This window comes from Verticillium dahliae, genomic scaffold, assembly GCF_000150675.1.
Source record: "Verticillium dahliae VdLs.17 supercont1.1 genomic scaffold, whole genome shotgun sequence".
In the NCBI taxonomy this organism is placed as follows: Eukaryota; Fungi; Ascomycota; class Sordariomycetes; order Glomerellales; family Plectosphaerellaceae; genus Verticillium; species Verticillium dahliae.
The window spans coordinates 1584466-1608669 of record NW_009276921.1 but is presented as its reverse complement, the minus strand read 5'-3'; the positions used below and the strand labels follow the sequence as shown (position 1 = coordinate 1608669).

The 24204-nt window shown below is 56.5% G+C and overlaps 8 protein-coding genes across 8 annotated transcripts; 3 read left to right on the top strand and 5 right to left on the bottom strand.

Moving 5' to 3' along the window:
• Nucleotides 1–309: 309 nt before the first annotated feature.
• On the top strand, nucleotides 310–903 carry VDAG_00481 (uncharacterized protein; the record flags this gene model as incomplete). Its single annotated transcript, XM_009651858.1, has 2 exons — nucleotides 310–796; nucleotides 875–903. 2 exons carry the CDS (start codon nucleotides 310–312, stop codon nucleotides 901–903), a joined length of 516 nt encoding a protein of 171 aa, XP_009650153.1.
• A 2907-nt stretch (nucleotides 904–3810) lies between these two features.
• Nucleotides 3811–4825, bottom strand: VDAG_00480 (uncharacterized protein; the record flags this gene model as incomplete). Its single annotated transcript, XM_009651857.1, has 3 exons — nucleotides 3811–3910; nucleotides 4259–4566; nucleotides 4724–4825. 3 exons carry the CDS (start codon nucleotides 4823–4825, stop codon nucleotides 3811–3813), a joined length of 510 nt encoding a protein of 169 aa, XP_009650152.1.
• Nucleotides 4826–5429: 604 nt separating this feature from the next.
• On the top strand, nucleotides 5430–6787 carry VDAG_00479 (uncharacterized protein; the record flags this gene model as incomplete). Its single annotated transcript, XM_009651856.1, has 2 exons — nucleotides 5430–5622; nucleotides 5686–6787. 2 exons carry the CDS (start codon nucleotides 5430–5432, stop codon nucleotides 6423–6425), a joined length of 933 nt encoding a protein of 310 aa, XP_009650151.1. The 3' UTR covers nucleotides 6426–6787.
• A 162-nt stretch (nucleotides 6788–6949) lies between these two features.
• VDAG_00478 (pyridoxamine 5'-phosphate oxidase) lies at nucleotides 6950–7771 on the bottom strand (the record flags this gene model as incomplete). Its single annotated transcript, XM_009651855.1, has 2 exons — nucleotides 6950–7638; nucleotides 7732–7771. The coding sequence occupies 2 exons, from the start codon at nucleotides 7769–7771 to the stop codon at nucleotides 6950–6952; spliced, it is 729 nt and encodes a 242-aa protein (XP_009650150.1).
• A 741-nt stretch (nucleotides 7772–8512) lies between these two features.
• VDAG_00477 (pyrABCN) lies at nucleotides 8513–15319 on the bottom strand (the record flags this gene model as incomplete). The annotated part of the gene is made up of 4 exons (XM_009651854.1): nucleotides 8513–8569; nucleotides 8629–14645; nucleotides 14696–14954; nucleotides 15008–15319. 4 exons carry the CDS (start codon nucleotides 15317–15319, stop codon nucleotides 8513–8515), a joined length of 6645 nt encoding a protein of 2214 aa, XP_009650149.1.
• Nucleotides 15320–15949: 630 nt separating this feature from the next.
• Nucleotides 15950–17075, bottom strand: VDAG_00476 (uncharacterized protein; the record flags this gene model as incomplete). Its single annotated transcript, XM_009651853.1, has 2 exons — nucleotides 15950–16554; nucleotides 16839–17075. 2 exons carry the CDS (start codon nucleotides 17073–17075, stop codon nucleotides 16375–16377), a joined length of 417 nt encoding a protein of 138 aa, XP_009650148.1. The 3' UTR covers nucleotides 15950–16374.
• Nucleotides 17076–18344: 1269 nt separating this feature from the next.
• Nucleotides 18345–22076, top strand: VDAG_00475 (uncharacterized protein; the record flags this gene model as incomplete). Its single annotated transcript, XM_009651852.1, has 4 exons — nucleotides 18345–18633; nucleotides 18711–20076; nucleotides 20130–20198; nucleotides 20249–22076. 4 exons carry the CDS (start codon nucleotides 18345–18347, stop codon nucleotides 22074–22076), a joined length of 3552 nt encoding a protein of 1183 aa, XP_009650147.1.
• Nucleotides 22077–22576: 500 nt separating this feature from the next.
• Nucleotides 22577–23431, bottom strand: VDAG_00474 (uncharacterized protein; the record flags this gene model as incomplete). Its single annotated transcript, XM_009651851.1, has 3 exons — nucleotides 22577–22721; nucleotides 22832–23106; nucleotides 23312–23431. 3 exons carry the CDS (start codon nucleotides 23429–23431, stop codon nucleotides 22577–22579), a joined length of 540 nt encoding a protein of 179 aa, XP_009650146.1.
• Between the last annotated feature and the right edge of the window lie 773 nt (nucleotides 23432–24204).

Below are 24204 nucleotides of genomic sequence, written 5' to 3'. Positions count from 1 at the left end.
ATCCCACAACACAATAATCTGGTCCGGTCTCATTCCTTCTCATACTTTTCCATTCTTTCTCTTCAGAGGTGAGTCTCCTGGATGATCTTCACCAGCCTCCAGCCAAACATCCCCTTCTCCCTCCTGAATATTCTCCGACTAACAAACCACCTTCAAGCTGTGCTCGTTGTTCACTTCACTCCCTTCTTCTTCAAAGATACCCTGAACACCCAGAGCTGTGCTCATTCCTGTCTTGTGTCCCATAACTCTAATTCCCTACAACAAAGAACCACTCACTACCAAACCAACCACACACTCCCTACCGCCAACATGAAGTTCTCCACCATCATCGCCGCCGCCATGGCCACCTTCGCCGCCGCCGCCCCCGTCGCCGACTCCAACGCCGCCGCCTCGACGACGTCGCTGCAGTCCCTCGAGTCCCGCGCCGTCTTCGACCTGTCCCAGCTCAACGGCCTGCAGGGCTTCCAGAACGTCGACCTCAACTACCTGCTGCGCCTCAACAGCGTCGACCTCAACCTCTTCGCCCAGCTCGGCCAGGTCCAGAACTTCAACCTGCTCAACTTCCAGCACCTCTTCAACGTCCAGCAGTTTGACGTCCTCGCCCTGCTCCAGCTGCAGCAGCTCCAGACCCTCCTCGCCCTGCACGGCCAGGGCGTCTTCAACGGCCTCAACCTCGTCGACCTGCGCCTCGGCGTCCTCAACCTCGGCCTCGTGGGCGGCATCCAGGGCGTCAACCTCGCCCAGTTCATCGCCGGCGACGTCATCCCTCAGGTCGCGCAGATTGCGCAGCAGCCCAGTATGTAGCCCTCTTCCTCCCCCCGCCTCCTTGCCACAATGGTCTCGCCAGCTTGAATCACGACTGACAATGCCGTAGCAAACTTTGTCGTCGTCGCAAAGAACTAAGCTGCAGGGAATTGATGGTGGTGTCCACCGATCCGAGCATCCCCCTTCCGGCTTTCCCGGCCGGATCACGAAAGAGTAGAGGGCTCCGGGTCGGTGCAGAGGGCTTGTTTGGCAGTGGTAGCATTACGAGTTGTTGTCGCTGGTCGAGTTAATGGTTCACACGGGCAATGCGGTGCATCTGTCATACTCAGAAAGGGGGAGCATGAAGTGGGAGAGAGAAGAAGATTTAGATGTCGAATCGAGCATCTTCAGGACCTGGTCAGCGTTGCCTTGAGCTTGCGGCTCGGCCTCTGGCCTGACCTGAGGGTGCGGATGAGAATGAATGAGAGCCAAAGAAATTACCAGAACAAACCGTCCCTCCTCTGCAACGTGCTACCAGCTATTGGCTCAATGTACGTACACGTGTATTCATGCACTCTGGGTCGCGCTGCATCGCGCCATCAATACAACCAGATCTAGCCCTGGCGAAAGAGTGCGACTCACCAGATCCGGCGCGCCTGCTGAGGCCATTCGCATCAGCTATTGCAAGAAAAGAAGCTAAATGTTCCAGCCACATGGCAGAGCCGTATCCCAGGCTTGCTGAGCCCTCCCGTCTTCCTAAAACGAAGAAATCCAGACCCTCGGGTTCTGGATCCTTGGGCAACAATGGGGTATCCCGTCGCCAGCGACACTCAAAATCGTTAGTCTGCCCATTCAGGATAGTCGCGCCTGAGCAGGCAACGCCTAGGTGAGAAATATTGCCAAAGGCGTCCTAGCACCCGCATCTGATCGGGCTCAACAGTCTGAATTGGTTCAGGTGCCGCTGGCGTTCTAGATTCAGGTGTGCTCTTCAACAACGATGGGACGAAGCCGCTTCAGGGCAGGTCGTGAGGCCAATGCACTAGCCATGGCTTCCAATCTGGTGTCGTCCAGTAGCCATGAGGCTCAGTTAGGCCGGTTCCAGGACAATGGCACGGCCACGACGAATTACAGCTGAATGACGGACAGAATTGGCGTCAGATTGGTCAAATGGACACCTTTCGCGGCCCGGGCCCAGATCCAGCCTGAGGAAACTGAATGAAAAAAAAAAAAAAAACCCCCCCGTGCTGCATCAGTGAGCCACGAGTCAACGGTAGCCTTCTTGCCCTGCACAAGTGCGGCTGATATTGCAGCTTCGTCCGATACAAAAAGCGCCACTGCGGCGCGATATGGGTTTCCTGTACTCAAGGTCGACGGCATTCACGTCGTTAGTCGGCCATGACAACCGGAGGATTACAATTACTGCCGAATGAGACCTGACATTAGCGTGAGGTGTGTGCTGTGTCAGTGTTTCTTCTCCTCGTTCCCGAACGGGTTTCTCGCTACACATTCAACTGTGAGAACTTGTCTCACCCCCCAAAAACCCGGGTCTTTGGCGCTCGTGCTGGCTTGCTCGGATCTCGATGCCCTCATGTGGCGCTCGCTAGAATCGCAAAAAAAAAAAGTAGGTACCCTCACAACGTTGGCCGGTCGCTATTCAATGTCAGGTAGGTTTTGGATGGCGCCCGTGAACAAGGTCTGCCGATGTCTAAGTAGGAGGGTCAAAGTTTGGACGAAGGTGCTAGGTGACACGGTACACGAGCTGCTGGAATGTGCCCTACAAGAGCCCGCTGACACGACTGGCGTTGCTCGGAGCTTTGGGTCGGAGTTGATGGTGATCTGCCCGCAAGGCCCGGTAGTAAGACCCACGATGGAGACTAGGATTTTTAGCGAAAGATTGTGTTGGATAGTGGGGCGAGGGGTTTTCCAACATGTGCACAGTTGGTGATGCATTGCTGTTTGCGTTTGAGCATGGTTCGATGCGACGTCGGTCCCGAGCCTGGCTTCCGTGTCGAGTCACTCCAGCTCAATCTTGCGTTGCACTTCGCCTTTGAAGCCACGTTGAGGCTACTGGGTGAGAGTTGAGTTACTCCGATATCGAGTTTATGTGAACCCTGGCTCATGCGACTGCTGTGCATCGTGTTGCGTCTCTAGTACAGAGTTCAACTGCATGACAAAGAAGGCGGTGACGAATGCAGGTAGGCGATTGCGGCCGTAGATGCCCAACCAGTGGTCAGCGAACGTGGGCTCTACTGTCCTGAGCACGATGAACGGTTTCTTCTCCCTTGGGTGACTCTCTGCCGAGGAAAGGGACTTGCGCTCGTCGGGCCAGACAAGATGCAAGTAGCGGTTGTTGATGCAAGGCCGACAGTTGTGTCTTGCTGTGTCTGGAGGAAGTGAGAATGTTCTTTCGAGTCGGTCCCAATTGGGACGGCTAACCCCAATCCGATGCACCATGCCTTGTCATAATTTCTTTGTACCGCCGATGTGGTTTCTTTGTTGTGAGTCTTTGTTGTGAGCTGAGAGACGGCTTTGTGATCCTCAGCCCTAGCAATGGCGTTACGCAAGACATGTGCTGGCTGGTTGACTGGTCTCTGTGGTAGAAAGGGCGTCGAAAATCTGCCTATGGGCGTCGTGGTGGTGGCTTGGCAGCCCGTTAGTGGGCTCGACCTGAACGTGCTGAAGTCTGGAAAGTCTCCTTGGTCTCGGTATCTGGGGAAAGCCGCTCACTTGTCCGATTTTCGTTTTCGCTGAATCGCTGAATCGCTGTTCGACTGTTGACTGCGTTGTGGAGATGGGACAAGCTAGTTCGAGGGCGACGAATTGATCGGCACCAAAAACCCGCCTGACGGGACTCGCGGCAAGGAAGACGAATGCCAGACATCCGATAGTTCGTCTCTCAAGTAGGAGCGAGTGGATTGGTGTCGCACTGCCCTTGACGCCAGTGTGTGTTTGTGTGTGTGTGCATCTCGGTATAGGCTTTGCCCAGAATCAAGGGACCTGCCAATGCACATCGTTGACTGATCCCAATCTCCTGCGCCATCGCTGGCATACATGTACAAAGGCCTCTCAAGGTTCAGGGACAGATGCGACATCATCATCGCAGATGTGGCGCCGCTGGGGTTGAGCTCGAGAGGCAGGGATCGAGGGTGGAGAGGAGCTCTTGTTCCTGAAAGTCAATCAGGCAGTTTACTGTAGGAACACACATGCTTGTCAGTTTGTAGAGCACAGCGTTGCCTTATTTGCCTGTCCTAAGGATGGGGGACGTACGTCCATGGCGATGTCATCAGTTCATGCGTCACGCTACCCATTTCCCTGATTGGCGAAGGCATGCCAACGGGAGGTCAGTGATTGATTGGAGATGATGACGAGGTGCCTGTGATGAACAGCGATCATCGGACGAATTGTCAGGTCGCTGGTGATGGTGGTGGTCACGGTGCATGTCTTTCTGCAGTGTCTGTCTCTGTCTCCGTCTCTGGCTGGCTGGCTACGTACCTACCTAAGGTACCTACCTTACCTTACCATTGCTACCTTCCTAGGTAGCTTCTCACCTGCTTTGTCTTTGTGGTAGCTCTTGCAGCCCTGAATCAGTATTGTGAAGGGACGGGACTTTAGGTTGGCAAGAGTGATCTGATATCCTGCCCCTGACGCCACGCCTGCCCCATCGTCACTCTGCACCGGGGCAAACCCTTGGCGCCAAAGAGGCCCTGTAAAGTTCGGTGCTTGTCCTCTGAAGGGGGTCCCCTGGCTGGGCCCTGGATCCATCCACCTGCCGGCTGCGCCATCACCGCCATGGCCAACCGAAAATATGGCTGTTTCAGGGCACTACCGCAGGGTACCTTCGGTCATGCGCGGTGAACGCAGAGCATCGGGTACACCCGCGTACCATGCTTGACCGCCGACGCACTACCCCCATCGAGAATCACAACTCACAGTGGGCTTCAGCCTCTCCTCAGCACGCCTTTGACGTGCTCGCGCTCACTTCTCCAGCTCGGGCTGTGGGCTCTCGGGCCAGGGGGCCTAAGGCCTTGAGTCTTTGAGAGGGGAGGGCCCCAAGGGCCCTCTGGCCGTGGGCCTTGCACATTGTAGTAGGTGCATCGGACCAGGAGCTAACCCGGGGCCTTCGTGGATCTCCATCCCCTTTCTTCCTTCTCTCAGCCAAGCAAGAGCTCGGGTCATTTTCCTCGTGTTTCCTCTTCCCCTAATAAAGCAGCTCTCAACCCCCTCCCAATCCACACCCCCCTCCGAACAAGGCCACAGATATATATATATACCACCGAACCTCCCCCTCCCCCCCGGGTGCAGTCGACCGCTCCGCAGCTCTACCACATTATCCTTCGAATTCAGCCTACGGGAAAATCGTCAATAACCAGAATCCATAGTCGTAAAGCTTTCGCCACTGACTGGAGTCTGACCACACGAGCCTTGCTTGATCCGTTCTGGGGCGAAAATATGAGCAGTGTCTCAGTGCGGGCACCACGTTTGAGGATTGGAAGAGTCGACCCTGTCGTGCCACCACCGCAGGCCCAGCCATAGGCACTCACGTTCAAAAGAAAGTTCGGTCATCATTGGCAAAGGCTCTTCTGCGAGTCGGTGTGTGACGGGAACGAACCGAACCGAAACATTCACATCCATACATCTATACCTCCGTCCACCTGTCAGCCAGCCTCTCAGCAGCCAGCGTCAAAATGGGCAACATGGCACGAGACGCCGCGGTTGTCTCAGACGACGACTACGAAGTCGAGGACATGTACTTCACCTACCGTCCGCTGTCGAACCTCCCCACACCACCGCTGTCCTCGCGAAACTCTTCAGCCGACCACAGCCCCAAGGCTTCTTTCGACGGGCTTGACGCCGAGCTGCTCCAGGACAAGTACCTCGGTATGCGCACCTGCCTCCCAACATGCCTGATTCGGTTGTGTACTGACAAGAGCGTCTTTGCAGGCCCTGCCGTTCATCTTATCAACCTCGTCCCCACCTCGGCATCTCTCCGCACGCCCTCCACCAGTGCTGTCCAATCGCTCCTTGCACGAACCGCCCTGCCTCTCGAGTCGATCGCCCTCGCATCCTGCATCCTCGACTCTCTCAACTCCAAGTTTGCCCTCGCCTGGCGCCTCTCCTGCCCGCTCATTGCCGATCCCAGCCTGTCGCCTAGCAAGCGCCACTCTCTCGCGGGGCCCTTCTTCCAGCAGCGCCAGATGCACATCGACTCTGTCCAGCCCGAGCTCATCATTCTTGCTGCGCTGGTCATAGCCGCCAAGTTTACCGAGGACCAGCAAGACCCCACTGCATACTACTGTGCCTCGTGGGGACGCAACATTTGGTCCTGCGAGCAACTCAACGTCACGGAGCGTTGCATCTGCGAGAACCTCAACTGGCGCATCAAGCCACTCGCTGACGACGAGGACCTGATTACCGAGACGCTGGTCGATATGCAGCTCGCCGCACGGCACTACCGGCCGGCCCCACGACCTGTGCAGAAGAATGCAAGTGACGGAAGCGGCCACAGCAAAAGCAAGAGTATGAGCGTTGGCACTGCGGTCGTTGGCCTTGGCCTGCAGCTGACTCCTGTCGACACCCCAGTGTACGATGAAGACGGCGGTGGTTCGCCGGCGAGCGACTACCTATCCCTGCCACGATCGGCCACTCTTGGCTCTTTGTCTCCCGTAGGCGAGGAGAGCTAGATCGCGGGCGTTACATTGTGTCGATGAGCTCGAAGCTTAATTTTTTAATGTTGCATTTTTTACGACTCAACTGGTGGCACTAGCGATATGGGGCGAATTCGACACCACGCATGGGATGCGTTTGGTAAAGGCGTTTCGCGTGCATCAAAATGATATCGGGTCATATATGGGGGGTCACATAGTGCACATTTGTTCACCATCATCTTTCTATCGGTTTGGGATCATGGACTCGGAGGCGCGGATCGAGGTTCGGCGTTCTGCGGCATGCACATATGGGGATCGGAACATGGGACGGAGAACCAGCGATTTCCCTCTATACTTTCTTATAGCCTTGCTATTTCTAATGTTTATACTTCAGACCTAACGGCATACTACTTATCTCTGTCCCATTCTTGGGTTTCTCTTCTTGTGAACTCATGAGCCTCACGACGGCCGCATCGTCAGTCCGTCCGAGCTGGCAGGATTCACATGCAAAGCCCAGCAACTGCCGTCCACTCGTCCTCTTTTTTCTTTGTTTCTCTGTTCTACGGGCTCAGCCGGTTGAGTGTCCAGGCCTCGCCGTCCTTTTCGTACACGAAGCGATCATGCAACCGACTGTCCCTGCCCTGCCAAAACTCAACCCGATCCGGCACGATCCTCAGCCCGCCCCAAAACTCAGGCACAGGAATCTTGTCCTCGCCGTCGAACCGGGCCTCCACCTCCTTGACCCAGCCCTCGAGCTGCGCGCGACCGTCGTCCCCGTCGCCCTGGGCCTCGAGCACCTGGCTCTGGCGGCTCGCCCAGGCGCCGAGGCGGCTGCCGCGCACGCGCGTGTCGTAGTACGTCTGGCTCTGCTCGCGCGGCACGCGGTCGGCGACGCCCTCGACGCGGACCTGGCGCTGCAGGGCCTCCCACCAGAAGACGAGGCTGGCGCGCGGGTTGGACGCCAGGTCGGCGGCCTTGCGCGACGTGGCAAAGTTGGAGTAGACGACGTAGGCGCCCGCGGCGTCGAGCTCCTTGAGGTAGAGCGTGCGCGCCGACACGCGGCCCGACGGCAGGTGCGCCGTCGCCAGCGTGCACGTCTCGGGGTGCGCGACGGCGGGCGCCGCCTGCGCCGCCTGGAACCACGCGTGGAACTGCGCCGTCGGCGACGTCGGGTCGAGGTCGCCGCGGTGCAGGGCTGGCGACGTGAACTGCGCCGCCTGCCCGTGGGCTTCGGACCCTGCGGGGGCGACTGTGCTTGTCTGTCAGGAATGCGCCGACGCGCTGCATGCGATGCGGCATCTAGGTTCGGGGAGGAAAGGGCAAGGTGGGGTGGGAGACGCACAGATGAGCTTCGAGGGGTCGTTCGGCGGGTGGAGGGCCATGGTGAGGGATTTGGAGAATAGGAGTCTTTGCGTCAAACGCATGGAAAACCTTGTTGGAGATGCCGGCGTGTGGCGTTTGGACAATGGTGCGAGTTTGACGATGGTGAAGATGTCAAATTGCGGGATGCAAGCAGTGAAGTGAGCTGTTGCTGGTGGCCGTGGTAGGTAGTGACGATGGTGGGGTGACTGATGACGGCTTGCCATGGAGGGGCAGTGGGGGGGTCGGTAGGGGTGCAATGGGAGGGTCAGTGGGAGGGTCCAAATGGGTTGCACCCATAGACGAGTCACCAAGCTTTCCAGGCAACAAACTAGACCCCCGGAGCATCCTGGACCCCCTTTGTTCACACAACACACATACAACACGATACCACACGATACGCGACATACGCAAACGGACAGAACACACAAACGTATAATCAATGGGTATCTAAAACGCCTCCCAACACATGACGGTCTCATGGACACGAGTGTGATGACCACAAGAAAAAAAGCATACAACGCCTCTCTACCTGAATGTACGTACGCACATACATCAAATCCGGCCAGTATGCAGTTACGCCCACCCAACATGCAGTTACGAGACGCCGTGAGGCACCTGCGGGGTTACTGCTATATACTATGCTAAACAGAGAGAAACCAGATTCCCTAATGTCTTGGTGATCCGGATTCGCACATCAAAAACTTTTTTCACATCATAACCGAATGTCCGAACGCGATCCTGAATGTAACCCAAAAAGTCGTCTAAGGCGCCATAACGAGTGCGAGCAGAGCCATGCGGCAGTACAGGCCGTAGCGCATCTAGTGACTTGATTAGCATGTTTTCCCTCTTCACCCGAGTCCCTCTGGGTGTCACTTACTTGGCGGAAGTACGCCGCCCGCGGGTCCGTGTCCACCTCCTGCGCAATCTCCTCGTTCCTGGGAAGAGGGTGCAGGATGCACATGTCCTTCTTCGCCGACCGCAGCGTCTTGTTGTCGATGCGGTACGAGTTCTTGACGCGCTCGTACTCCTCCACCGAGGGGAACCTCTCCTTCTGCACGCGCGTGCAGTAGAGGACGTCGCTCTTGGAGAGAATCTCCTCCGTGAGCTCCTCCGACTCGCAGGCCAGCTGGCCAGACTGCTTGAGGAAGTTGCGGACCTCCTCGGGAAGCCTGAGCGCCTTAGGCGACACAAGCTGCACCCGAACGCCGTAGTCACGGAGGAGATAGACCAGCGAGTGCACGGGGCGGCCGTACAGCAGATCACCGATAAAGGTGATGGTAATGTTCTGCACGGTTCCGAGCTCCTCACGGATCGTGAAGAGGTCCAGGAACGCCTGCGTCGGGTGCTCCTTGCTGCCGTTGCCGCCGTTGATGACGGGAACAGAGGCGTACTTGCGAGCAACGTCGACGCTGGACTCCTCGGGGTGTCGAAGCACAACGGCATCGCCGTAGCAACCGAGGGTGCGGAGAGTATCCTGGAGCGTCTCGCCCTTCTGCACCGATGAGTGGGACGTCGAAATCACCACAGTACGGCCACCAAGCCTCTGCATCGCAGCGTCAAAGGAAGCGGACGTGCGGGTAGAGGGCTCGTAGAAGAGAGTACAGAGGAGGCGTCCGCGCAGGAGGTTGAGGACACCCTCACGCTGAACACCACGACGCATCTCCTGCGCGACGGTGAACAGGTGGTGCAGGTCGCTGCGCGTGTACTGCGTAACCGAAAGAACGTTCTGATGGCGCCAGGAAGAGGGCTGGGCAATGAGGTCCTGGAGCTGGGAGCCGAGAGCGGGCTGCAGCACCATGGGGGAACCGAGCTCCTCAAGACTCTTCAGCTGGCCGGCCGTGTCGGTAGAACGCAGCTTGGCGGGGCCCGCAGCGAACATGGAAGAACGCCTGTCGCGGGGAGACTCGATGACCTTGTTGAGAGACTGCACGGTGGGCTTCAGAGGGGGGGACATGGGCATGGCGCCGTGAGTCGACATGTCCTGGCCCAGAGGCTCGCTGGGCAGCAGGTTGCCGTCAAGGCAGGCTGTCTTTCCGTAGAAGGTGACGCGCTGCACAGAGCCGCGCATGGTGCGACCCGCGAAAGGAGACCAGGCACCAGCTGAGGGCACCTTGTAGGAGCGGTCAATCTCAACCTCAACGCCAGAGCCAACTTGCTCGTGCAGCTCAAAAATCTGCTTCGGGTTGTCGTAGAGGCGGGTCTTGATGTCGTCAATGGTCAGGCGACCCTCGGTAACTGACGTCAGCAGCAGGGGCAGGACGTCGGCAATACCGACGGCGGCATCGACAGAGTGACCGAGAGAAGTGGCCAGCTGGTAAGGAAGGCTGCCGATGGAGAAGACATCAATGGTATCGAGATGAGACCACAGAGCATCCTGGTCCTGAGCCGTGGGCAACAGGGCACAGCCGGGGAAGTCCTTCTGCGAGAGATAGAGCGAGAAGACGGACACGTCGCAGGTCAGCTTGAGACCCTTCTTCTTGCTGAGTGCAATGAGCCTGATATCATCCTTGGTCGACACAGAGGTGACGTGGATGCGACGATTGTGCAGGCTCGCAAGCAGAAGAATCGAGGCAAGGTCTGTCAGCTTGGCATCGGTGACGATGGGCTTGTGCTCGGGCCAGCTGTCAAAGTGAGACTCAACGGCAGCGACCTTGCTGATGTTGCCAGACAGATGGTTAAATGGGATGAAAAGCGATCCAACCTCTCCAGCGACCTGGCTAATCTGATCGGCGTTGTCCGAAGTAGCCGACACTGACAGATTGTAGTCACAGTAACCTCCGCGACGGCTGGTCTTCTGCGCAACCTTGAGGGTGAGAGCGTCGGTCACGGCACCCTCGACACCGACAGGCATGATGCGAACCATGCTGAAGCCGGCCAGGAGCGAGGCTTTGGTGACCGACTGAAGGTCGTTGGTGCCGGAGGAGGCAATGCCAGGCACGAAAGCCGCGACGTTGATCAGACCAGGCAGAGAGACGGTGCGGTGGCTGGTCTGGAAGTCACGATTGCCGACATTGAGCTCAAAGTGACGAGCAATGGCCTCGACCAGGATCTTGGCGTTCTTGACGTTGGTAACCAGAGGGATCTGGTAGTCGACGGCCATACGTCTGGTCTGGTACCCCTTGCTCATGTAGTTGGCGGGGCGGCGGTACTTGTTGCTGGAAGGCAAGTTGATGTACAGATCGATGGTGTTCTTGGCAAGATGCTGGGTCAGAGAGAACTCGGACCGCTGATCTCCCTCCTCGTCGCCGAGAGCCTCGAGGTACTGCACCGGGATGTTGTGCTCCTGGAGGAAATCGGCAGTTCCGGCCGTGGCAAACAGCTTGTAGCCAAGCTTCTGGAGCTTTTCCACGGAAGGCAGCATCTCCTTCTTGTCCTTGTAGGAGCCCATGGACAGCAGAATGTTGGCTTTGGGGATCTTAAAGCCGGTGGACATGAGGGCCTTGAGGTAAGCCTCGTACTTGTCAACACCGAAACAGGCGACTTCACCAGTAGAAGCCATCTCGACACCCAGAACGGGATCGGCGCCAGAGAGGCGAGAGAAGCTGAACTGGGGCACCTTCACACCGACGCAGTTCTGGGCGAGCGTGGTGGGAGGGTACTCGGTGAAGGGCTGACCAGTGATGGCCTTGGTCGCCATTTCGATGAGGTCAACGCCCATGACCTTGGAGACGAAGGGGAACGAACGCGAGGCACGAACATTGCACTCAATGACCTTGATGTCGTTGTCCTTGGCAATGAACTGAATGTTGAAGGGGCCCGTCACGTTGAGAGCGGCGCCGATCTTGCGGGTAGCCTCCTCAATTCGCTCAATTGTCTCGCGCTCCAGGTCTTGAGGAGGCAGGATGAGGGTGGCGTCACCCGAGTGCACACCGGCATTCTCAACGTGCTCGGAGATGAAGTGTCCAACGACGATACCGTCCTTGGCGACTGCGTCCATCTCGATCTCCTTAGCGTTCTCAATGTACTTGGTAATGACGACAGGGTACTCGCGAGACACAGCGACAGCCTGCTCGAGGTAGTTCTCCAAGTCACGCTCGGAGTAGACCGTGTTCATGGCAGCACCAGAGAGCACGTACGAAGGACGCACAAGCACGGGGTACGAGATGCTGTTGCAGAACTGCTTGGCATCCTCAAGACTGCTGTTCTCCTTCCACGCGGGCTGGTCCACGCCAATCGAATCCAGCATACGAGAGAACTTGTAACGGTTCTCGGCCATGTCGATCATCTCAGGCGAGGTACCGAGAACCTTGATGCCAGCACGGTAGAGGGGCAGTGCGATGTTGTTGGGCGTCTGCCCACCCATGGCTCCGAGAACACCACCTGCATTCTCCAGAGCGTAGATGTCGCATACCGTCTCAAGGTTGATGTTCTCAAAGTAAAGCTTGTCGGCCTCGTCATAGTCAGTCGATACCGTCTCTGGGTTGTAATTGACCATGATAGTCTTGTGGCCAGTCTGGCGGAGAGTGCGAATGGCACGAACAGAGCACCAATCGAACTCGACGGAGGAGCCGATACGGTACACACCAGAACCAAGGACCATGATGCCGTGGTCGTCAAAAGAGACATCGCTCTCCGAGGCGTTGTAGGTGAGGTAGAGGTAGTTGGTGTGGGCAGGGAACTCGGCCGCGACCGTATCGATCTGCTTGACGAAGGGCATGATGCCGCCTTCCTCACGCATCCTGCGGACACCAATCTCGTTGGTGCTCCAGAAGTCAGCGAGCTGCTGATCAGAGAAGCCGAGCCTCTTGGCCTGAAGGAGCAGGTCGGGGCGCTGCGTGATCTGGGCCATGTTGAAGCCGCCCATCTCCTTGGCGAAGTTGTTCAGACCCATGAGCTTGTTGAGGAACCACTTGTCAATCTTGGTCAACTCCCAGATCTTCTCGACAGAGTAGCCAGCGTGCATGGCATTGGCAATGGCAAACAGACGCTGATCGGACGGGGTCTGGAGCTCGTCATCGAGGGACATCAGAGCCTTGGTGGCGCCGAAGCCCAAGTTATGGAAGTCGATGGCACGAATAGCCTTTTGAATGGCCTCCTCGAAGGTCCTGCCAATGCTCATGACTTCACCAACACTCTTCATAGAGGAACCGAGCTGAGTGGAGACACGAGTGAACTTCTTCAGATCCCAACGCGGCATCTTGACGACAACATAGTCGAGCGAGGGCTCGAAGCAGGCACAAGTGGACTTGGTGACGCTGTTGGCGATGTCCTTGAGGGGAATACCGAGACCAAGCTTGGCAGCAATGAAGGCAAGCGGGTAACCAGTCGCCTTGGACGCAAGGGCAGAAGACCTGGACAGCCTTGCGTTGACTTCGATAATGCAGTATTCCCTTGAAAAGGGGTTCAGCGCATATTGAATGTTGCACTCTCCGACAACACCGAGGTGACGGATAACGTTGACGGCCGTTGTTCGCAGCATGTTATAGTCTTCATCAGACAGAGTCTGCGAAGGAGCGACAACGATGGAATCACCAGTGTGGATTCCAAGAGGATCGAAGTTCTCCATGTTACAGACCGTGATGCAATTGTCTTGTGCGTCACGAACGACTTCGTACTCAATCTCCTTCCAGCCCTTCATACTGCGCTCAATGAGGACTTGAGGACTGGCAGCAAAGGCCTTGTTGCAAAGATCGAGCAGCTCAGCCTCGTTGTTGGCGAAACCACTTCCAAGGCCGCCGAGAGCATAAGCGGCACGGACGATGACGGGGAAGCCAATGTCCTTGACAGCCACCATGGCCTCGTCAACGGTACAGGCAGAAGCGGACTTGGCGCACTTCTCACCAATCGAGTCCATGCTGCGCGCGAACAGTTCACGGTCCTCGGTGGTGATGATGGTATCAATGGGAGTACCGAGAACCTTGACGCCAAGGGCCTCGAACTCATCCTTCAGCTGAATGCCAACCGACAGAGCAGTCTGGCCACCGAAGGTGACGTAGATGGCGTCAGGATGCTCATACTGGATAACCTTTCGCACAAACTCGGCGTTGACAGGCAGGAAATAGACCTTATCAGCGAGACCCTTGGAGGTCTGGATGGTCGCAATGTTCGGGTTGATAAGCACCGTGTAGATGCCTTCCTCCTTAAGAGCCTTGATGGCTTGACTACCAGAGTAGTCGAACTCGCCGGCCTGGCCAATGCTGAGGCCACCGCTTCCGAGGACGAGGACCTTGCGAGGGTGGACGCGAGGGTGCAGGCGCTCGTTCTCCTCAATGGTGCCGCCAGGGAAGCTGATCGGGGAGTTGAGAAGGCTGGCATCGGTGGCGCAGTCGGTGATGGCCTGAATGAAGACATCGAAGAGGTACTCTGTGTCGCAGGGACCGGGAGTGCTCTCAGGGTGGAACTGCACACTGAAGTAGGGCTTGCTCTTGTGCATGATGCCCTCGTTGCTTCCGTCGTTGGCGTTGACAAACAGCTCCTGCCACCCCTCAGTCAGGGAGCTGGCATCGACGGCGTAGCCGTGGTTCTGCGAAGTGATGTGGCACTTTCCAGTGATCATGCTGGTGCAGGGCAAGTTGTGACCACGGTTGCCGAACTTCATCTTGGTGGTGCTCGCACCGGAGGCACGAGCCAAAAGCTGGTGTCCCAAACAAATACCAAATACGGGTGTCTTGTTCTGCTGCAGAGCAGCGGCGATGTTCTTGATGGTGACATCAAGCATGGCAGGGTCACCAGGTCCGTTGGAGATGAAGAGACCATCGTACTGGTCAGCAGCAGCGACGATGTCGTGGTCCCAGGGGCACACAAGGACCTCGACGCCACGCTTGAGGAAGCATCGCAGCTGGTTGTACTTCATACCAACATCGACGCAAAGAACTCGGATGGTGCGGCCCGAGGAGTGCTTCTTCAGCGTGACGCTGGCAGGGGGCTTGTAAAGCTTGGGGGTCTTGATGGATACTAGAGAGAAATGAGCGAAAGCTTAATCAGAGTGAATCGCATAAACCTACCCTCAGCCACGAGGTTCTTTTCATTGGGGTTAGACCACTCAATTGTCTCGTACTTGGGAGACGAGGCGTGAGGCGCAAGACCGTTGGCTGTGCCGTTGGTGAGGGTCTGCTTGGTCTCAAGCAGCAGGCGGCCGAGCGTGCTGCCCTCGGAACGGAGGCGCTTTGTGAGGGCCCTGGTATCGATGCCGTAGATAGCGGGGACGCCCTGCTCCTTGAGCCAGGTGCCGAGGGAGGACTCGGCGAGGAAGTGCGAGTAATCCTCGCCAGATTAGGACGCGGCGACGAGGCCGGTTTTGTGAAATCTGATTCGACTCGAAATGGGCGGGTTTTTTTGTGGCCGAGAAGCTCGTCCATAGTCTCCCTCGAAGGAACACCGTAGTTGCCGACGAGGGGAAAGGTGATGACGAGGATCTGACCGCGATACGAAGGGTCTGTCACCGACTCTGGGTATCCCACCATGCCGGTCTGGAAGACGAGCTCTCCAGCGATGCTCTTCTGGGCGCCAAAGCTGTAGCCTTGGTAGACAGAGCCATCGGGCAGCTCGAGGCACATGAGAGGCTCGGTATCAACGCCATTGGCATCGACGAGGCGTGCCGTGGCGGGGGGGAAGGTCTTGCCCGCCATGATTGCTGACTCTAATCGGTACTTCGACGTGGGGCAATTCTGAAAGGTATGACGGAGGCGGGGCAGAGCTCGCTCGCCGCGAGAGCGGGTGGGAGTAATGGAAGAAGTATGAGAGCTCTAAGGGTCAGAGTCTCGGGTTTGAGGTTTTCCTGGTCTTCCCAGGGATCATCTGCAGCCAGAGATCAGAGGGAAGGCAATAGCAGATCAGAGGATCATGGTGAGGAGGAGGAGGAGAGGAGAAGGAGGAGAGAGAACCGAGAACGGCCACTGCCAAAAACTTTTTTTCTTCTATTCCAGTTCTGCCAGCCTTCGCCTCGCCTGGGCCTAAGCCCCTCTCTTAGCGGGCAGACCTGTGTGCTTGGGGCCTCGGGATTGGCCAATTCCGCTTGCCTGACGCATGCGGCCCACTAAGCTCGGCCCAATTGCGCTGCACGATTCACTGTGCTACAGTGGACGGCGAGCCGGGCTACCAATTAGAGGGGCTCAAGGGGCTCTCTTGTCCCTGAAGAGCAAGGCGGTAAGGTAGCCTCGAGTGCTCAGGGCCTGCTGGTAGTACCTGAACCTTAAGGGAGGTGCCTTCCATTTCTTTGGTTGAGGAACCATTTGAGCGAGCTGGGCCTTGTTTGCCGTGGGGGGTCACCACGTCACCTCCCTGGCAGGGATTGAATCTTCGATTGACAACCGCCAGCTCGTTGAGTCCAGCGCTCTCTGAATCGGGTGAGAGGCTTTGAAAATATCGGCTTGCCGTGCGACAGACCATCTCACACTTTTGTTCTGGGAACTCGCATGGATTCTATCTACCAAGACACCTAAAGATTGGTCCGTTGTGGTGCCCTTCGACCTCACCTTGACACGTCGTGCACCGATCTGGCTTTCGATCGCAGCCAGGTCAACTAGCTGCCGCAACAGTGCTCGCACCAAACATATTCAGCGACACTGTAATGCAAAATCGAAGAAGAACGAATACCAAAAAAAAAAAAAAACCTTCACTCTCCGTATGGCATGGCGTCTCCAACACGGGCAGAAATAGCGCAGATCAAAATCAACGCGACAATTCAAAAGTCTTTTTGGCGTGCCTCAAGCCGCGAGTCGCGGTTCCACAGTTTTCCGTTGCTATCCACACCCACACGCACTCCTCCCAGTGTGCATTGCTTCTGCATTGCTTCGATCGAAAGCTCGAGGCTCACGTGCTTCACTGTGATGCGGCCCCGATCGCCCATCATGGGAAGTCTGGACTGTGGTGCCAAAGTTGAGCGTGAGTGTTTGACTTGTGTGACTTGATGTCTCAGCAGCCCATGCAAGCCCGTCTCGTGTTTTCCCCGATGGCTCTGATTCCCCATGTCTTGGAAGCTCCGGAGAATGCAGTACAATGTCAGAGGGCCATAGTTCTTCCAGTCTCCCCCGAAATGGGCACATGTCAACATGATGATCTAGGCTATCGAATTCATTCGCCGTACTGAGCGAAACTTGAAGAACGCTGTTGCCATGATGCTTTTTCAATCAGATGATCGTGGCACACTCCCGTTTCGTCGCACAGCAGCTTGACCCCCATCGAGGAGCACACCCTTCGGAGAGAAGCGTGTGGGATGGTGGTGAGGGGACGTCGAGGCGGTGACGGTGGTGTCCAATCAGACGAGAGCCTGTTGGTCTGGAGTCCCGAAGGTTGTGTGATCTGGGGTTCCATCGAGTATGGCGCGCCCGCATCATTCGCCGAAGAGGACAGCCCGCATCGCCATTGCCAGTAGATGCTTGACATGCTGGGTACTCAGTGCCAAGGTGGTGGGTGTCATGATATCAGCAGACATCAAGGATTCAATGTTGTGGCCGGCGGACGGCACGAACCCTCAGCACGCCTTCGTCTCGTCGTCCGTCAAGGGCCAAAGACAGACCAGTGTTCGGTCGAGTGGCACTCGTAGCCGCATCATGTCACATCGCCCGGTGCAAGGGAGTGCTGCGGCCAGCCGTGCCATTTCTGGCCTGCATCGATGGTCATCGCGATCTTTGATTGGGGTCATTTCAGGACTGGCTGATGGCCACTTTTTAAAGTCGACAGGGACGAGGCCCCACGCACTAGCGATTCAAGCGATTCAAGCCGCTGCTGAGGCCCGTTCTGGCCAGGTTCAGGGCAAGTCGAGGGCAGCCACAGCCAAGCATTTCAAAGCACTGCAACTGCAGCTGCCACTAGGTACAGGGAGGTGCGCGTGAAGCAGGAGCACAACCCCATGTGCTTCAGACCGTGGACCTCGAACCTCCCTGGGGCTTATCGCGTCGCCCTCCACTGTCATCGACCATGTGCCTGAACAACGCCTCGGTCTTCCTTTCCCCAGACAGGTGAGCAGTAGTGCCCACTTCACCGCCTCTTTTGGGGCAAGTACTGTGGTGGCCCCCTCCCATGATACACCATGTCCATGCTGCTGAGTCCGGCTGAGGCTGTAGCTGCACAGAATCGCGCTTCACGCGCATCATCCCCCTCAGACCCCCCACACCAACATGCTGCACCCGAACAAACTGCTTGCCTGCCTCCTGCTGCCAGGTTTCTCTGTCTGTGATCTACCTCACCTTAGTCAACTCCTGAGCTAAGATAGGTACGTTAGTACAGTCGACATAGGTACAGGTAGGTACGTAGCCACAGCAGTTCTGGTATGTTTGGGTCTGTCTTGGGTCCTTGCTCTGCCGTCTGGTCTGTGTCCACTCCTCGCGATCGGTTGCTCCTGCAATCTACGATTCCCACCACACGGTCCGCCTCTCCACTGTTCCTAGGCGGCCCCCCCAAAGTGTTGCTGTATCCACGCCGTCCAACAGAGACTTGCATCGAGTTCAAAATCCTTCCACTCCTTCCTTCTCGCCTGTTCGCTTGTTTTGTTTGTCGTGACGGAGGATCGCGTCGTCTCTTTGGGCTTGCCTCGCGCCACTGCGTTCGTCCCGACTTCCTTCCACAGCTTCACCCCTTATCGTCCATGGAGCTGTGATTCGACCCGATAAGACGAGGTTGCGGGCTGCTTCGCAACCCCCAAGAAACAAGAAAATGTTCACCTCGTTGCTGCGATCCAGAGGTCACAGTCGTCACATCGATGATGATGGGCTACCGACTTCCCCTTCTGCGGGCCCAGCCTTCCGCAAGCCACCCCTTCGCAGACATGCCACGGCAGACTTCACGGAAGCGGATGATGACGACGAGGATTCAAACGACGGCATGGGCGATCAATACGTTGAGGGAGACGAAGAGCAAGACGATGAGGACAATAGACTAGACGACGAGGATGGCGTGCGTCGCTCCCTGCCTGTGCTACCTCTCTTCTCCGCCTCCTATCTCGGTACGTTGCAGCTTTGGCTTCAGCCCCTCCTGCCTCTCGTCATTCCTAGCATCACTAACGCCAATTGCACCACACAGACTCCCTACCGATCTACAACATTACCCATGCGATCCGTGTCGTCGTCCAAGCCCGAACCGAAACGAGTTTAACATGGGAACAACTTCGCTCGCCCCAGGTCTCCCAATTCCTGGTGAAGCCCATGCAGCAGCAGATCCGTACACAACACTTCTCCAGAGCGACACTGTATGCGCTGATGGCAAACTGTCTCCAGTTTCACAAGGAGAGCCAACTGTATCCGGGAAACGCCGGCACGAGCATCACGCGCGCCAAGGTTTGCGAGCTGCTGGCCGTCAAGCTGCTCAAGGAGTACAACACGCGCGAACTGATTGACGCGCTCTCCTATGATTTCTACCCACTCCAGGGCCTGCCTGGCATCCAGCTCCCCGTGACCAATTCCAAAGCAGATGCCACGGCCAAGGCTGGGCTCACGGCCGCAAGGACATCGACACTCGAGGTTGCGATTCGTGCCTCAGCAAAGCACTTCTTGGCACATCCTCTCGTTGTGCAGCAGTTGGAAGCCATCTGGAACGGTGCCATCACCTTCTACTCGTCGGCGGATACACTGCACCGGGGACCACCTTCAACACCAGTTTACCCTCCCAGCAAGAGTTCAAGCAAAGCCGACGACCGGACGCCGCTCCTGGGCGGACATCAGCGAAAGGAAATTGCAGCACAAGCCGTTCCCGGCAGACGGAGCGTCATTCTCTATGATCCGCGCAACGCTTCCTTATTCAAGCTATCACGCCTGCGTGTGCCTCGATACCGATTCTTCTTGTCGACTCTGTCGCTCATGGTCTTGATCTGCCTGTTCCTGAGTGTGCTGGTAGAGCGGTCCACACGAATCACCTCTCTCGAGCTCATATTCTGGTTCTGGTCCGCCGGCTTCATGCTCGATGAACTCGTCGGTTTCAACGAGCAGGGCTTTTCCCTCTACATCATGAGTTTCTGGAATATCTTTGACCTCGGCATCCTCGTCCTCCTCATCATTTACTACTGCATGCGTGCCTACGGTGTCTTTCTCGTGGACCCGGGCCATTGGAACGACCAAGCCTACGATGTGCTCGCCGCCAACGCCATCCTCCTTCTCCCCCGTATCTTCAGCGTGTTGGACCACTACCAATATTTCTCCCAGTTGCTCATTGCATTCCGGTTGATGGCTGTGGATCTGGCTGCCGTACTAGTCCTTGTCCTGATTTCCTGCAGCGGCTTCTTCGTATTCTTTACTCTATCCAAGAATTCCAATGACGCTGGCGAAGTCGCGTACAAGATCTTCCAGATCTTGATGGGCTTCACACCCGCGGCTTGGGATAAGTGGCCGACGTATGGAATTCTCGAGAGGACTTTGATGGGGTTGTTCCTGATCATGTGTCACTTCGTCGTCGTGTGAGTTAAAACAGCAGTTCGGTCATATAGAACTAGGTAACTAACCTTGCCAGCACAATCCTCATCACCGTTTTGACGAACTCGTTCATGAAGATTGCGAGTAATGCTACCGAGGAGCACCAGTGAGGAGCAGCCCTACAGACCGATTATTACGCAAGCTAACGAATACCAGGTTCTTGTTTGCACTCAACACCATCTCTATGGTCAAGAATGATGCCCTATTCTCATACGTTGCCCCCGGCAACATTTGTGCCTGGTTGCTGATGCCGCTTCGTTACTGCATGCCCCTACAGCACTTTGTACTGTTGAACCGGACTATCATCAAAGTTACACACTTTCCTCTGCTGTTCTGCATCTTCGCATATGAGAAGTTCTGGTTGGCATCCAACATTTATGAACCTACCGATCTCGTCGAAAACCCTGGCCGCGGACGTGGGAGACATATGTCTCTCGCCGACCCGGTCAACCGCGGCGCAATGTTCAGCCCCAATGTTCGGGTTCGGGAAGAATCGGTGGTAGGCTTCCAAAAAGACAGGGCCTTGGAGGAAGTGTTCCGGCGAGGACCTGGCATTGCTACCCTCCGAAGCCACAGAAGAAACGAAAGGAGGAAGACACAAAACGCCATCCGAAACTGGATGGAACAGCATGACGAGGTCGGATCTTCCCCCGGCAACCGCGAATGGCCGACTTTGGACAGCAAAGCTGCACGGCCGGACTGGCACCGCAGGTTCAGCATGAATCGAGACTACCGGCCTAACAGGCTCAGGCAGTTTTCTGACCTACGTTCTGCCGCTAGCGATCCAGCAGACATGATGTCCCAGGGGCACCCGGCCATTGATGCTTCCCTTGCTCGCAATGAGAAAAGCTTCAGACGTGGGGAAGAAGTGAAGGACCAAACGGACGCCGACGGTGATGACGAATTGGTCACTAATGATGAGGAGGAAGAAGATGAGATGACCAACGCTGGTGACCACCAGCGAACCCGCTATGAGAGGCATACCGAACAAGAAGACTACTTCACGACAGCACAGGCAACACACTATCATGCCCCGAAAACTTCTTCGCAAGGGTCCAATGGCAAGACACCCATGGCGGGGTCGCCTCGGACTGCCAACAGGCGCGCACTTCATAACCGGACTCTTTCAACGAATACGATACTGTACGCGCCACAGCCATCACGACGAGAACCAAGCGTTTCGTCTGCGTCGCCGCCAGAGCCGACAACCGTCCGCTCACGTCCACTGAGCGCCCGTGCCTCCATCATTGAAGTGCCGTCAGGTAGTGGTCATCGCTCGCCTCGTCGACAGTTGTACATGACTTCAGTCAAGCCCAGACCGATCATGCCGCCGCGGGACTTGGTGCAGACAGCTCCTCACCGAGCTGGGCTTATACCTGTGGAGTCGCGACATAGGCTCGGCGGCGTCCGCAGACTTTCTTCGATTGATCTCAGTGCCATGTCCGATAACACGAATTTGATGGCTCCCGATGATCCGAATGGGGCCGTCCCGTCGAGTTTCCAAACCCAGATGGCCATGGCGTTGATGAAAGACTCACGTCTTGCCGGGGGGCGCAGTGGTGACGCTGCGGATAGGGACCGTATGAGCCGCCTTGTTCTCGCACGCATGAAGACACTCGAAGAGAGTTTCGCAGACGTGGCACGAGAACTACGTGGACTCAAGACGAATTCCAACTCGACAGCGCCGCCGACTAGACACAACTCTTCGGGCGAAGACATTTCGAAAACCTCCCGATCATCTATAGCCGATGCAGCTGGTCGGGATCGCCGGAAAGGGCCAGATGAGGCTCGGCCCAAGATACTCAAAAGGACAACGACTGCCACGAAGAGGCCCGGAAGCCGGAAGAGTATGATGGAGCCCCGCGTGGGGATGACCAAGTCCAAAAATAAGGGCAAGGAAGTGGCTCAATCATCTGATTCGGATGATGGGAGGGCCAGCGACAGAGGTGAAGATGACTTCGCGAAGAAGGGCAGCTCACTCTGAGCACGAGGCAACAGTCTGAGGCGGTTTGGACAATATCCGAGCGCCAAGACGTCGGACATGTGGCCACAGGCCGCCCTGGTGGCGGATTTGCATTGCTTCAGCGAGCATGTAGCGAGCGAGCGAGCGAACACAATGGGGTCATGAACGGCACAGAGGTGGAAGGGGAGACATTGTATTGTACTTGTTTGATATCTGGGTTGTGTTTGCATTTGAAGCCAGACTCTTCAGCCCGCGGGAGGGCTGTTGCTACCTGATGTGTTGGTGTGGGGGGGTTGTAATTAATCGATACCCAATCTTCGACGCCTCTCCAGTCCCAGTCTTGGCCTGTTCTGTTGATTTGTGGATGTGTTCCCTTATTTGCTTTCATTGTTTTGGTTTAGGTAATGTTTCCAGTGTTTACTTGATGATACATATTCGGCGTGAAATCGTTACGATGAGAAAAGTGACTTATAGTTTGTCGGGCATGGAGGCCGAGATGAATAGGAAGGGAGGGGCCGCTATCAGACACCGCCTCCGCTGCGGTCAACGCGTACGTATAGGTCGGGTGCGGCCTGCTCTTTGGATCTCATGGACGAGGACTGGTACTTGACAGTCGCCAAGGCGGCGACGACGAGAGTCGTGGCGATGACGACCGGGCGGTTGCGGCTGAGATGGCATGTTAGCGAGGGCCTAGGCCGGGGAGGGGGGGAAGAGGGTGACGAGGGGATGACCCTTGTGAGTCTGGCAAGGGAGGGGGGAGATATGATGGGACGTACGAGAAGGCACCGGCATGAAGCCTGACTAGCTGTCTTTGTTGGCGTGGGGTAAAAGACATGCTGGACAGGTAGATGAGATGGATGTAGGCGAGATGTCGAGGAGTTTGGTGTCGAAGACGGTTCAAAAGAAGCAGGTCGTCGACGAATTCGGAAGTTTGGGGGTGGATGAGATCTGGAGAAGGATTTAGATGGTATAGCAGGAAGAGAAAATAAGAAGAAGAAGAAGCAGCACCGATGGCCTGCTGGGAACAGGCAAGGTTTTGTGAGATCATCGACTGATCAGTGATGGTTATCTCGAAGGGGGGGGGGCCACCCAGACCCCGGATTCCTGGGGGGGCAAGGGGGGGCGCTGCATGCTGCACGCGACAACTGGGAAAGAGTGCGGGGGGTGGCCCAAGCTCTCGGGGCGGCGGGGTCTGCGTTTGCGATCTGGATCCTCGGTGAGGATCCGCTTCAGCAGAGGATTGGGTGGCAACTCACCGAGCATCCCTGCCTAGGGGGGTCTTTTGTTGAGGGGGCTTGAGGGGTAAGTTGAGCTGCGAGGATGGGACCGGCACTTGTAGGGTCTAGCATACTGTCTTTGCCCGTGTGATGCGGCATGGCTATCCAGATGGGAGGTCATGAGGCTCATATCAATTACCATGGGTGTTCATTCGCACGTACGTATCTTACCGTGCTCCATACTATGTATTGAGGGGGGCGAATCTCGTTGTCTTGGCCTGTTGGCTAGCTGACTTGCTGCCTACCTACCTCCTGTTTCATACTGCCCAGTACGGCAGCTCAGCTCCAGCACCCTCGTTCTCAACCACACCAACATCAAGAAGGCCGACCTTCCTCATGGATATTCAAGCTTCGAGTCGGTTCAGAATGATGGGTGGTGTCTAGCCTACCTATATCGCTCTCGCCTTGTTCCGCAGGAAGACAAATTCGGTGCTGGTCTCCGCAAAGAAGGATTCACAGCACCATGCAAGTGCAGGGAGGGCTCCAGGCCTAAGCCAAGCCCATCGATATCACTACCAACCATCAAAAAGATGCCAAGTCCCCACGCAAAGGATGCTGCCCGAGGACTGAATGGTAGGACCGGCCGGGCAGTTCATTGGTTGCCTTATTGTACCGCCACAAAGCGGTCGTGCTTGATGTCAATCCATCTCTGGCTTCCGCCCTTGTCAGACACCGAGAGCAGGATGATTGGTGCGGATTGGATTGTGACTGCTGCCTTGGACAGCTGGCTGCATCATGTTGCTCACACCCCGCCAACGACAACGAGTGAGAAGGCTGCTGTTGGACAAGATGCACATTTTTCAATCTGACAACAATCTTCTTTGGATATGGCCAGCAGCTGTTCATTCTCGACATTTCATCTCCAGGTCTGG